A 13,770-nucleotide genomic window follows, 5' to 3' on the forward strand; every position below is an offset into this window, starting at 1 on the left:
TTTCATTACAACATTGATGACATCTACATTATTTTGGTGGCAGTTTTACAACAGAAAACCACTCTTGATACCACAGAATCGACTCATTAATGGAGCACATGGCTTATGATTGCAACCAGTGCCTATCTTAATTAAAGTGCTAAACATCTTGGACAGCACGTCCACCCTGCAGACACACAGTCATTTAGACCGTGGCCTTGATGGTGCGGCCCTATTGATCCCTGCCTGTGTTATCACGACCTAAAGACGCTTTGTGCTTCACTCCCGCTGATCAATAGAAAGCAAATAGGAGCCTTCGCATCGCTTTCATTATCCAAATGCTTCTGCATTACTCCCTCTTATATAAGCCTTTATCAAGCCTGATTTGAAACCTCTCAATCAAACTTGCTTTTATATTCTCAGTCAGAACCCTATGGTGGCTTACTTTCATACATCTATTAAGGGAACTTTGCCAAAATACTCTCAAAAACGGAGAATGTTCAAGGTGAAGATGCTCTCAAAAAACCTATTATGGCTCCAAGTGGCCATCAGAAAACATTTTAGTTCTCAGGTCGACTGTTGAGACATCACTGCTCCACAAGCCTTCAAAGAAGATCTGTTTATAAATGATTTATCGCTCTCTCTTTGTCCTAAAATACGTTTTGGGACTACTGACAGCTCCCTGCCTCTTCCCAGAATTATTTCCTGAACTGTTTGCCTTTCAAAGAGGATGTCAAAGCCAGTATTCCTCTCAATGCTAAGCGTGCGCTTTGTCTTCCACATTGCTTGAACCCTGGGGACCCATGAATTATTTTGCTAACGGTCAGAGTGCTGGTTTAGGGTCAGTTCTGCTGTTTTTATTATTAATGATATTTTTCTTTTTCGTTTCATTATTGTATCACAACATGAAAGGCAAAATCTGGACCTTGACTAAAACTTTTAGCCGTTTTTCACTGACATTTGTTTGTTGTTGTGGTTTATGCACCTCATCACCTTCCCTGAAGAAATATTTTCTTGACAGTCAAGGGTTGTGTTTGTACACTGCTCTATGGCAGTTTTATGAAGTGAGGAAATTTAAGCTTCACTGCCAGCAATAACTCAGAAACGTAGCATCAGCTGAACGTGGTTACAGCTCGTAGTCAGCACTCCATCAGTAGAGCAGAACTAGCGCGGCTCGCCTTTGTTTGGGTGACGGTGAAACAAAGATGGAAACCGTTTAAAATTCTTGCGCCTCTGCTCAATTATGCATTCATCAAATCAATCTGCATAGGAAACAATCTGCATAATATTCGTAATGAGCATTTAATCACCTGTAAAGTTGGGCTATTACCATATTAATGAATAAGTATTTTTATACAATTCCATCTGTTTGACTCTCCATGCATGCTCTTTATTTGGCGTTATTTTTGTTAGAGTGGTTGGAGATTAGGGAATTGTGGTTTTTCAGCTCATTGAGTCGCTAAGAGAGGATTTGTAGTTTTAAATCATTCTAGATTTTCATGGTATTCACAAAAAAATTACTATTTTAAAGTCAACCCTGACTATGGTTAGTTTTCTTTTAAACAAAAGTTGCATTCACAATTCAATTAATGCTATTGCTGTAGTAATGCAGTCTTCTAAATAAAGCTGCCCCCTAATAGTCAACCAAATGTTAGCTGACGAGAAGAGTCTTATTTGACCACATTTTTATTAGTCGGTAAGTCACGCAGGCCGTGACGGACAGATTGTAAACTCAGCTGGTCCATGTGGTAATTACAGGATGTTGGCCAGGAAATCCAAAAATGTAGCTATCATACATCGACCGAACTATGGCTTATCCTTTGAATTTTGTAAGTAGTAGTAACGTTTAACTTTACTTGCTTTAACAATAACCTGGATAAATGTGCGCTATTATTGTTATATATCCAAGTGTTCGTGCAGACTGGTGCGATCACTTACATTTATTTCTGATAACAGTGGAAAGAACTTAAAATACAAATATAATTTTTGATCATACAGATAAGCGTAAGACAACATTCAAAACTGTTATTTTATAACAACAATTTGTGCTTTTGTTTGTGCAATTTGTAAAAAATTAAGGAAAGAAACAGGATGTGCTTTCTGCAGTCCTGGGTAATGTCTACTTTTTAATGAACCAATTCAAATCTAAAACAAATATTCTCTGATAATGTAATCTGTATGAAACATGCATTTTTCTCTATAGGCAGATCCACTATACAGCAGAGATGACGAGTCCGTGTCGTTAACTGCATCTTTGCACTGACTCGAAAATCACTATAGTTAATTAAAAAAAATAGATAGTTCAGATAGTCTCCGTTCAGTTTTTTCCCCCCGACACATTCATATTACTTTTGCCGGTGCCCTGCGGCAAGCTTTATGCGTGCGTTTGAGCACTTGATCTATATTTTAAAGGCTCAATATTATGGTTTGGTATTTTTCTGTATTATAGAACAATGTTATATATAATGTTCTTTCTCAACCCTGAAACTCAAACCATTTAAATATATACTGAGCCAGTATACTTGATATAGTATACAGCGAGAACACTTGGTAGAAGTAATTATACATTAATGAGCACATATAATTTTGAAAGAACAAAGTGTTTTTTTTGCTAAGAATCAACTTAAAAAATTATACAGTGTAGCTTTAAGTAATGCAATTAATATAAGCGTGCGATTTAATCAAATTCTGACTTAAAATAACGACTACCAGTCGACTCGGAAAAAGTCGTGGTTCTAAAATCTAGCCAATATTGGGACAAAGACACAACACATACATTTATCCATGTGCCCATCTTCGCTATTTAAACGCGTCCCCTTCTCTATTTATTTTTCATTTGTTCACAGCATCAACCTTCCTGAAGCAGGCTCTGGAAGGGGAGTATCCCAAACTCTTGAGGCTTTATAATGAGCTGTGGAAGCGTCTGCAGCAGTACAGCGCAAGCATACAGGGGGCGCTAGCGAGCAGTGGTGCGGGTCTAGATGTGGAACTGCCAGCATCAGAGCATGATACTGACGATATGTTCACCCGGACCAAACCAGACTATGAGTGAGTACTACCATGATACATGTACAATAACTCTCTAACACATTTGTTTTCATAATTCTTCTGTAATTACTTAACGATTTGATCAAGTTTAGTCCCATATAGCAACCAAAATACAGTAGCTACTTGTGATGATGAACCAGGTTAATCTCATCATCACTTGAGTGCCAGCCTAGGGCTAGTTTGAATTTATTTGGTGTGCTGCTTGCAGAATGGGTGTATTGAGTATAATGTATATGTGGATAGACAGTCCCAACATCAAGTATTCAATGTGTTAATGTTGTGATGGATAAGAGAGAGTCATTGTTTGTTTTAAATGATTTCTTTATTGTGTAAGTTTGCATGTTATATCACATTTTAGATCTTACCTGTCTGAGCCTGTGTTTTGGAGGTGGGTTCTGGTAGTGCGCATAGCCAGAACGTACCATTTTACAAAATGGAGGGGGACATTAGTGCTATGAGGTGTTAAGTATTTGAGTTTTTGGTTGTATGTTATGCATGTTGGTATTATTATCATTGTATGTCAAAAATGAGTTCTTGAACAGTATTTATATTATTTATGTACTAATGTTTTGCTGGGGAAGTCAGTAATGAGTGTCACGGGGAAAGGTTCCACCCCGTGATAATGGTTCAACCCACTAGTGTTTGGCGGGAAACTGGTATATTTAAGCCATTGTCTGAGTATGGTTAAGGGAGGTTGCAGCCTGTGTACACTGTGCAAACGCTTGAACTTGTCTGAGGTGAGACATGCTGAATATTTTTGTGGACGTGCCACTAGGCATTGTTTAGTGCCAGTTTTTGCTGCTCACAGCATTTTTCTTTTGTTTTTAGCACCAGTATGTTACATTAAGTGTTTGTTACTTTGTTTTGTTATTTGTGCTTTGAAGACTACACCTTCAGCTGTGAAATCCAGCTTCTAAAATAAACCACCACTAACATTTTTGAAAACCACTCCTGTGTACTGAGCCTTCCTAACTTCTCCCAGGCCTCTCGACAATTCTCTACATGACACTACTACAATGTTTTTTATGACAGTGGTGGCTAATACGAAGTTACTAGAGTTTTATTGTAGTAACAACAGTAACTGTTATGAATATGGTATTTTTGTAGAAACTATTATTTCCATGAAACATTTTTTTCAATGGGAATTCATAGTAATGCTTTGTTTTTAGTACAAAATTGCAGCTATCAATCGCTGAAGTGAAACATGCTGACTGATTTAACATTTTGGGATGTTAAATGCAAGCAGTCAAACAGAAATGCCACGATTTCTCATCATAAAAACGAGAAGTTCATTATCTACACAAGCTATCATCTTCATAATCATTCCTGGTGGCACAACAAAGATTCTGCTTACCCGCAAAGTGCTCTCAAAACTGCTCTCATTAATCACACAGCGTCTCTGCCTTTCACCTGGATAGAGAGATGCATTAGAAAGCAAAGAAGCTCTTCTACTCTCAGGCACATTGTCAAATAATCTCCTAGAATACATCAACGTTTCTGCCACTGCTCTGATCAAACACCCAGATCCCATAATCACGACTGTCCCCTAAACGGCCCACGTTTTACGCAGTGCTTGAAGTGGAGGGAAAAGGTGCTGGTACTCTCTTGCATTGGCAAATCATGACATTCGAGACTTCTAAAGTGAAAAACAAAACTTGGAGATATTGCTGGTACAACAACAATTTATTGTTATTTATTAACGGCATAAATGTATTTAAACGTGTGTGTGTGTGTGTGTGTGTGAGAGTGTGAGTGAAAACGGAACTCCTAGTTTACTCGTTTTTTTTTTTTTTTTATAAAACACCAAATACTTTCACCCAAACTGAATAATAAAAATAAGGTTAAATGGGCTATAAATATTTTTGAGTCTTCATTTTCTTTTCTGACATAGCTACTCCAGTTCTTGTTAAAACACACTAGACATGCAAAAATCTGAGCATTTTGGGCACTTTTTGTGTTAAATCATATTTATTTTGTCCATCAAAAGTGTGCTTTCACTTTAATTGAGCGTTTAATTGAACGCTCCTGCTTGACGCTCACGCGCTGCTCCTGCTCCCGGTGTGAATGCACCGCTCACGCTTGCGGTGTGATAGAGCAGTGTTTCCCAAACCTCTCCTGAAGGACCCCCAACACTGCACGTTTTCTTTGTCTCCCTAATCATGTGATAATGAGCTGATGAGTTGAATCAGGCGTCTTTGATTAGGGAGACAAAGAAAATGTGCAGTGTTGAGGGTCCTTCAGGAGAGGTTTGGGAAACACTGTAGTACCGGCTACATGCGAGAAGTAGCGGTGCGCAAGAAAAAGTGCAGGTGCGCTTAAGAGTAAAATGTGGAAGTACCCCCCCACACACACACACACAACACACACACACTTCGAGCACTGGATTTACGCACAGTTGATCCTATCGCATAAACAGCTCAAAAAAATCTTGTCAAAATGCATGACTTGGCTGACAACCAGCAATTAAAGCCAAGATTATTACAGCATCTTGTCAAAAACTAGCAAATGTCAGGGTTATGTGGGGGGGTAAATGGTTTTCTCTGTATTTTTATTTAGCAGAAATTCAGTAGATCTATATTTGGCTCACATAAAAGACCTTCTTTGTGGTAGAGTTCAACATTGAACAGCATTTGCTGAGTTAAGTTTAGAGAGAAACAAAATTGATGCTATTGTTATGGAGAAATCTATCATGTATTAATTTGCTGAGCTCTTTTTGTCCTGTCTTTAACAGTCAGGTTTATTTGGTGTTTAGTTTATGACATTAATGACGCTGATTCTCTCAGCCTGTTGGACAGTAGTGTCAAGGTTTCTACATTTTTTGCTTTTAAGCATTTTGATGAAAAAAAGCGTGCATAATTTATGATAATTTAAGTTTTTACCCTCTATTTCACTTTATTTGTCCAGTTTTTTTTTGTAATTATTATTTTAATGGCGATTCTTATTACTGAAATATAGTATATTTTACTGTATTGCAGTAGAAATACTAACTGAAATGTTTTTTATTTAAATTAGAATAAATGCCAGAAAACTATCAGGATGTATACAGTAAATGCAATTTAAAAAAAAAATCATTACTTTTTTATTTTATAGTGATGAGAATTAGATTTTTTGCATTATGATAATGAAAATTTTACAATCAAATAATATTCTAAAATATGCCTAATTTTCATTGGAACTTTTAATGAAAATGGTAGCCATTGGGGAAACAGTATTACTTCAGTCATATCTCAGTTATGCTTTTTATCAACAATTGGTCAAACAAAAGAATGATTATTTGAAATTAAGAAGCTGTCAGCCAGGAGAAGTAATTTATGGCGAAATCAAATGCTTGAGGCTTTGATCCCTACTGAGATGAGGAGTGTAAGTAGGCTACGGTTTCATTAAGTGCCATTCGGTACTTTTGATTTAGTCTAATTTGTAATTATCTCTACGGGCAGGCCTCTGATTAAATTTACAGATTTAGGTCAGTGAAATGTTATACGTACACAGAGTATGTATCACATCACACATGTTTATCAAAATAACACCATGTACTTAGAGTACATAAAGTGATAATGGTTTAATGACAGGATCATTGGAGATGACCTCAAGGTACAGCAACTGCCAGAAAACACTTTGTCTTTACACATGTTGGCATTTACTTGTTTTACACTCTTTGTGAAGCAAATTAATAACTGTTTTGATGTGTTTTTTTTCCAGTCCCGAGAAGGATCTGAAGGATTCTCTTCAGCCATATGAAGCAGCCTACCTGTCCAAGTCTCTGTCCCGACTCTTTGACCCCATCAACCTTGTTTTCCCACAAGGGGGCCGAAACCCACCCTCTAATGATGAACTGGACAGCATCATAAAAACAATAGCCAGGTACACCTCCAAAATACGTTATAACTCCATTATACTGCCTTCTAAGATATATCTCATTTTGGCCAGATGTTAAAGGGTAAGTTAGCTGATTTTCAACCAGCTTTGTATTGTTACAATGTCAGTAGTATATATGAATTTCAACTAAACAAATCGTTTGTCTGCGGAAAGTCCGATATAATTTTTTTTTATAAATCCGCTTTTTTGTATTTCCACCCACAGACAGTCAGATCGACAGAGAAGGGTGCCAAAATCAAAAGTGCATTATGGGTGTTGACGTTTTTTGGCAAAAGGGAATGCCATATAGCCCTTTTTCTGTTTTCTCTAGTCATTTAGCACTGATTATTTATTTTTTTAAATTGCATTTCGCCTGCATAGACAGCCAAGTTTTATCAAAAGCCCAAATTGCCAGTGGTGAATTACCCCTTTTAAGGAAGCATTGCATGTATTCTTGATAAGGAAGGCAATCCGAATACTAAAAAGCCTTAATTTAATCCATTTAATACTAAAAAGCATTGATATACAGGTAAATCTCAGAAAAATTTGAATAAAAATATAATTTAAGTACATTAAAAGTAAATTATATAGACTCATTACATGCAAAGTGAGATATTTCAAGCCTTTATTATTTGTTATAATGTTGATGATTGTGGCTTACAGCTTATGAAAACCTTTTCACAATATTCTAATTTTGAAATTGGGGTTTTCATAAGCTGTAAGCCATAATCATCAAAATTATAACAAATAATAAAGGCTTGAAATATCTCACTTTGCATGTAATGCGTCTATGTAATATATTAGTTTCAACTTTTAAGTTGAACTACTGAAATAAATGAACTTTTGGACGATATTCAAATTTTTCTCTATTTACAGATGGACAAATAATGGGCTGGAGAATTTATGGCGATTAGATTAGACTACTGACACCGTTTGCATTGACTGTAATTGGCTGATCCTGTGTGTTGTTTCTGCACGTTAGTGAGCTGAATGTTGCATCAGTGGATTCCGGCCTGACGATCGCAGTGGCCAAGAACGCCGCCAAGACGGTGCAGCTCTTCTGCGTCAAGTCAGAGCAGCTGGTAAGAGACACACAGGGATAATGAGCTAGGTTGAGCGGGAGGCTGTCTGCTCTCATGCCCCTCAACCCTGCCAGGGAGGTGACGTACACGCTTGGCGAATGAGCTCATTATGAAAGCTGGGGGCTCATCTCAACGAGCGTCAGAGAATCAGTGCACCTGCTGAGAGCCGTGACCTGGACAAGAGGCGGGGAGGATCCCGACCTGCATAGTTAGAGGTGCTAGTTGCTTTGGTCTATAAATCAGACCAAGGTGAGAATAAAGAGTGAGATTGCGTCAGAATGCAATGCTAGGTCAGTAGTGGCTCAACTAACGAATAAATACCAATAAATCACAATATTCATGCTATTAGTTTACTAAATGTACTTCTCTGTTGTTATTTTGTGAGCATTGAAGTGGTCAGAGTGGCTTGAGTCTCCATCTCAATGTAAATAGTAAATAATTCACATTGAGTTACATGAAGATAACAGGCGTAACAAACTTTTCAATGAGATCCTTAATCAATGAATCGGGAGATTTTATCTGGTGCAAGTTAGCTGAAAAACTGATCTAGCTTTCTGAGAATTAATCCTTTAAATCCTTAGTCAATTTGTCCTGCCAAAGATCCTGTAGCTGACTTCAGTGATAAGACAAAAAATTATTTAAAGGCAACATGAAATCTTAATTTGTCCTATTTACTTTCTTGAGGGGGAACAAAACAAACATTTCATGGTAATGTAAAACCTTGATATCAACATTGATACAATTATAAAATGGTAATTTCCAAGCCTGGAGATAAGTCATGGAAATAACTGCAGCAATTATATTTTTATTGTTGTACTTGGCTCTACATTTTTCATAATTTAAAACAGGGGTAGTCAACCTGCCAGTAATTTTCAGTAATCCTGAACCTTGGTTAGGTGGTTCAGGCGTGTTTGATTTAGGAGGACGGGTTAGGCAGGATGATAGCTCTCCATGAGCAGATTTGAAATTATTAAATAGCCTATAATGTCTCTACTGTAAAAAAAAAAAAAAAATCCGTTAAATTTACGGTAAAATACCGGCAGCTGTGGTTGCCAGTAATTTACCGTATAAAATATGGTAGCAACATTTTAGGTTTTACAGACTTAATTTTAAATTTACAGTAATAAAGTGTATTTCATTATCTGATATAATGCTAATTTACCAACCTATTAAAGTATTAATATCTCTTTTGTACCATACACTGACAACCAACAATCACAGCAGTGATGAAAGTCACATGATCAATCAAAGCTCATCCCAAGCAGCTCTTCCACAAGAAAGTTTATACTAATATATAGAAGATGCACAGTCATTCACACAAACATTGAACACTATCATGGTAAAAATGCTATAAACATTAATTTAACAACATTAAATGTAACACAAAACCCTAATGTACATAACTGATTAGAAATAAACTAAGAAAACTATGAAGAAACGTAGTTATTTCAACAAAAATACATAAAATGCGAAGTGTCACGCAGGGAATTGTGGGAATGTCAATTTATGTTTTTTTCACTGTAAATTATACAATGTGTTGTTCTTTTTTACTTTCAAAAACTGTACATTTTTAGTAAAATTACATTAAATGTACCATTAGATCGATCACAGTTATTTACCGTATATAGTAATGAAACTTTCTGTTAACCAATTGACAGTTTTAATCACGTTAAAATCACGATAATTTTTTACAGTCTATCAGGTAATTCAATTTTTTATCCTCATCCAGTAATCATGAACACCTAAAAAAAAACATCATGGATATTCACCTGTAACTTTCTGGTCTTTTAAATAACTTTTTTTGGTATAATCATGCCTGACCCTACATTATTTCTTGCTGAATATTGTATTTCACTCCGAACATTATGAAAGTTCAGTGTGTTTTGATTACTGATTGTCAGACTTTTCGTTTGTATGTTTAATTTCTTTCAATTTCCTCTCATCTGTTTAAACTGCCTCTCAGCTTTAGAGTAAAGACTCGACTTGCTCATGTAGGTCTATCTCCATTCACTGTGAGCTGGAGGTGTGATTGATTGTGCCTGGCCAGGGAGGGTGTGATTGGATTAGTCCGGTGTCTGTCCTCGAATCACTGGCTCACTGACTCAATCTGTCTTATGTCAGCAAGCAGATGAATAACGAGAGTTTGGTTCTGTTCTTTCCTTCAGTTCAGATGTGTGGGATGAACCATTTGAACTCAATTCAGGGTCAGTTCAGAGCCAAACCTTGACCTCTCCTTGGACTGTCTTCAGGAAATTATATCATAGTAGCATATTGCATAAATCTCTTAAGCACGCCTCACAATCTTGGGAACAAGAAGATCTCCAAGACACAGATGGTTTCTTTTTTTTTATCAAACCCAGCTTAACACAGACTCCATCGGTTAATGGATGGATATTAATGAAGACAAAGGGAAGGACTGTATCTCTATTGACCTCTCATATCCTTCCTGCTGTGATAATGGAACGGGACTTAAACCGTCTCTGACACACAGATTTACGCTGAGTGCACTTGCGGGGAGAATGATTTCTGAAACGTGGCTAAAATTGCTGCCCGATCTGCCGTATGGATGGCTTTGAGAGTGCTTCTTTCATCACAGAAGCTGAAGCCAGTGTCCTGATGATGCACATTGTCATTGTCCAATCAGATGATGCAATTAATGCCAGCTTTCTTCAGTAGCTATGCTGAGGAATACTGTAGAGTTTTACTTAAACTATCGAAGGGTGTTTGTAACTTAAAGGATTAGTTCACCTCAAAATGAGAATTTCCTGATAATTTACTCACCCCAATGCCATTCAAGATGTTCATGTCTTTCTTTCTTCAGTGGAAAAGAAGTTAAATTGAGGAAAACATTTTAGGATTTTTCTCCACACAATGGACTTAAACCGCAACCAACATGTTGAAGTCCAAATCAATGCATTTTCAAAGGACTTTGAAGTGCTTCAAACAGCTCTGCACGATCCCAGCTGAGGAATGGGGTATTATCTAGCGAAACGGTCATTTAAAAAAAAAAAATTATATATACATTACATATATATATATATATATATATATATACTTTTTAACCATTTTGAGTAAATTATCAGGAAATGTTAATTTTGAGGTGAACTAATCCTTTAACTAAAAAAAAAAAAAAAGTTAAATTTTTTTGTTAAAAAGTAATTTTTTTAGCTCAAATGTACTTAGTGTAGCCTACTATTATTTCAAAAATGGATCTTGGATGTAGTTTGACTACTTTATGTTATCTTAAAATGGCTTGTAACTTGGCAAGCTACAGTTTGAAAGAAGTTCCCTGCAATCTGGTTTAGCTATAGGGGAAATATTTGACAACAGTGCTCTCCTCTGAGGACTACAGAAGTATGATGTTTTTGGTCTTCGGGGCAGACATATAGGGTTGCATGGCAGTTAATCTCAGAATGGTCCATTTATTGGACTGCAGATATGCACAGGGGGCTATGCTTTATTTAACATCAGGTGTGAAGGAGCAACCCACCTAGAATTATGACTAGTGTTACTGCATCTCCTCACCTGCCACGGGAAACGTTAATTAACTGTTGGCTTTCCATTTTTAGACCCGTTGCCATGGTACCCACGCTGCCACCATCCTGTGTGGCTTTTCCTCGCAGACGATGTGTGATATCTTTTTCTCCCCAATTTTATTTCCCCAGCCCCCAACCTTTGATGAGAGGAGGCTCTGCTGCTTTTTTTACGATTTCGACTTTGAGTTGTTTTGTCTGTAGCGGCTGTTTGTTTGTCAGTGCAGCACGAATATGTGTTTGTGTGCGGTGGTCAACTCGTGACTAAGACAACCCTCTGCTTGTTAGTTCCTGTGGTGTGGCACTAAGCATGGCAAATCCTTCTTCTTTTTCCTCTCCCTGTTGCTCGCCCTCCTACCCACAATGCCACCTGCTTCTGCTGTCTGAGCTCCATGGTGACGCCCGTGTCTCAGCATGCTGACCGCTGTGCCACCACTGAGCAAAGCGCTTCTGACCTCAGACGAACACTGGGACGACTGGGGAAATTAGTGGTAGCCTGCGGTCCCCTCGCTTTTGATCTTGACTCTTTGATTATTTACTCAAGTCTTTGCTTGTGACGATATTGTTTAATCCCTCTATTTTCTCCCTTTCTTCTCTCTTCTCACTTCCTTCTGTCTTTCTCTCAGCTGTGTACGCAGGGGGACGCCAGTCAGGTGATCGGACCCCTGACCGAAGGCCAGAGGAGAAACATTAACGTGGTGAACTCTCTTTTCCGCCTGCAGCAAGCTGTGGCTAAAGTAAGAATGCCGTCTCTTATTCAAGACACTATAGTTATTATAGGTTTAGTTCACTCTGCAATGCAGGATTTTTTTTTAATTTCTTCACCCTTGTGTTGTTCCAAACCCATATGACTTTCTTTCTAACATTAAACAATCTGTAGATGATTTAAAAGACTGTCTTCTGTACGATTTTACACGCTATCAAAGGGAATGGGGTAGGATGCTCAAGCTGCAAAAATCAGTAAAAGTAATATACTACCAAAAAAAAAAAATCAGTAGAAGTACTACAAAGCCCCTTTCACACAGCGCGTTGATCCCGGGAAATTGCCGTGAATTCCCAGAGTGCCTTGTGTGTGAACGCAAACACGTCCCGGGATTGATGCCGGGATGGATCCCGGGTTGGGGACCTAGTAACATTGCCGGGATCAATCCCGGAACGCGCCCTGTGTGAACAAAAGCCAGGATCAATGCCGTAAGGGGTGTGTCGTAGTGATGACGCAAGTGCCATCGCGCAACTCTAGAAAGTTCGTGTTCGTCATCAACAAAGAAAGAACGAAAAAATGTCTGCAAACTGGAACGAAGCAGAGACCAGGAATCTCCTCACTATCCGCACTGAAGCTGAGATCGTTCGCCAGCTTTGTGGAACGGTACGCGATGCGTTAGTGTGCATGTTTTCCACCCGTACGTTACACGACTCATCCTGACGGCACGTGTCTTTACGCGATCTTACCGGGATGTGTGTGAACGCACTCACAGATCCAGGAAAATCACTGGCAGTGTATATAAACCAAAATCAAATGATCCCGGGTCACATTATCCGTGTATTTTCCAGAATCTCTGTGTGAAAGGGGCTCAAAAGTATTCAGACTTGTGTGCTAAATTCCAATATATTTGAATATACACGGCTCCAGTAACATTTGACAGGCGTGGTAAATAGGAAAATCAAAAATGTCCTCACACAAAGCTGATATAGCTTTCATAACACTTGAAATATAGTCCATAAGACCTAAGAACTATTTTCGTGGTACCTATTCGATTTCATTGTATTGTAGAAAAGCTCTCAAGACATTCTCCACAACGTCTCTTTTTGTGCTTTTAGTCCTAATGGCATGTGGTGATTTAATAGATGCATGCGTTTCCCAAAGCTGTGTTTTATGAACAGATGCTCATAAGACCTCAATCAGCAAAATGCATGAAATCACTACTAGAAAACGTTAGTGGGTATTCAAATATTAAACTGTTTCAAGTTATTATAGAGTCATGCAGTATTATAAAACTTCTCTATGTGACACCTGTCTATAAAGAACATATGGCTGCAGTGCCTTTACTCGGTCTTTCCTCAGGAGAGAGTCTTGGGGAAACTGCAGACTCATCACTAGTCATATCTGTGCAATATGAGTGGTGATATTTCACAAGTGGCTTTTTAAGCACCAGATGATGTAGTTCCCGGTCTGCCTCATTAAAAAAACATGACAGCAGAAGCTTTTTCTTGCCTGTGATTAATAAGGTAATAAAAAGAGATTACTCTATGATTAAATATTTAAACTGGAGGTG

General features: G+C 37.9%; 1 protein-coding gene across 1 annotated transcript in view; it reads left to right on the plus strand.

The window, feature by feature from the left end:
* Nucleotides 1-13,770, plus strand: part of cog5 (component of oligomeric golgi complex 5) — a 79,053-nt gene that overhangs the window by 46,456 nt on the left and 18,827 nt on the right. The window contains exons 12-15 of the mRNA XM_079622614.1: nt 2,826-3,027; nt 6,727-6,888; nt 7,865-7,964; nt 12,124-12,234. Of these exons, the coding sequence (XP_079478740.1) occupies nt 2,826-3,027; nt 6,727-6,888; nt 7,865-7,964; nt 12,124-12,234 (575 nt within the window). The remainder of the gene's footprint in view (nt 1-2,825; nt 3,028-6,726; nt 6,889-7,864; nt 7,965-12,123; nt 12,235-13,770) is intronic.

This window comes from Phoxinus phoxinus (genome assembly GCF_949152265.1).
Source record: "Phoxinus phoxinus genome assembly, chromosome: 9".
NCBI lineage: Eukaryota > Metazoa > Chordata > Actinopteri > Cypriniformes > Leuciscidae > Phoxinus > Phoxinus phoxinus.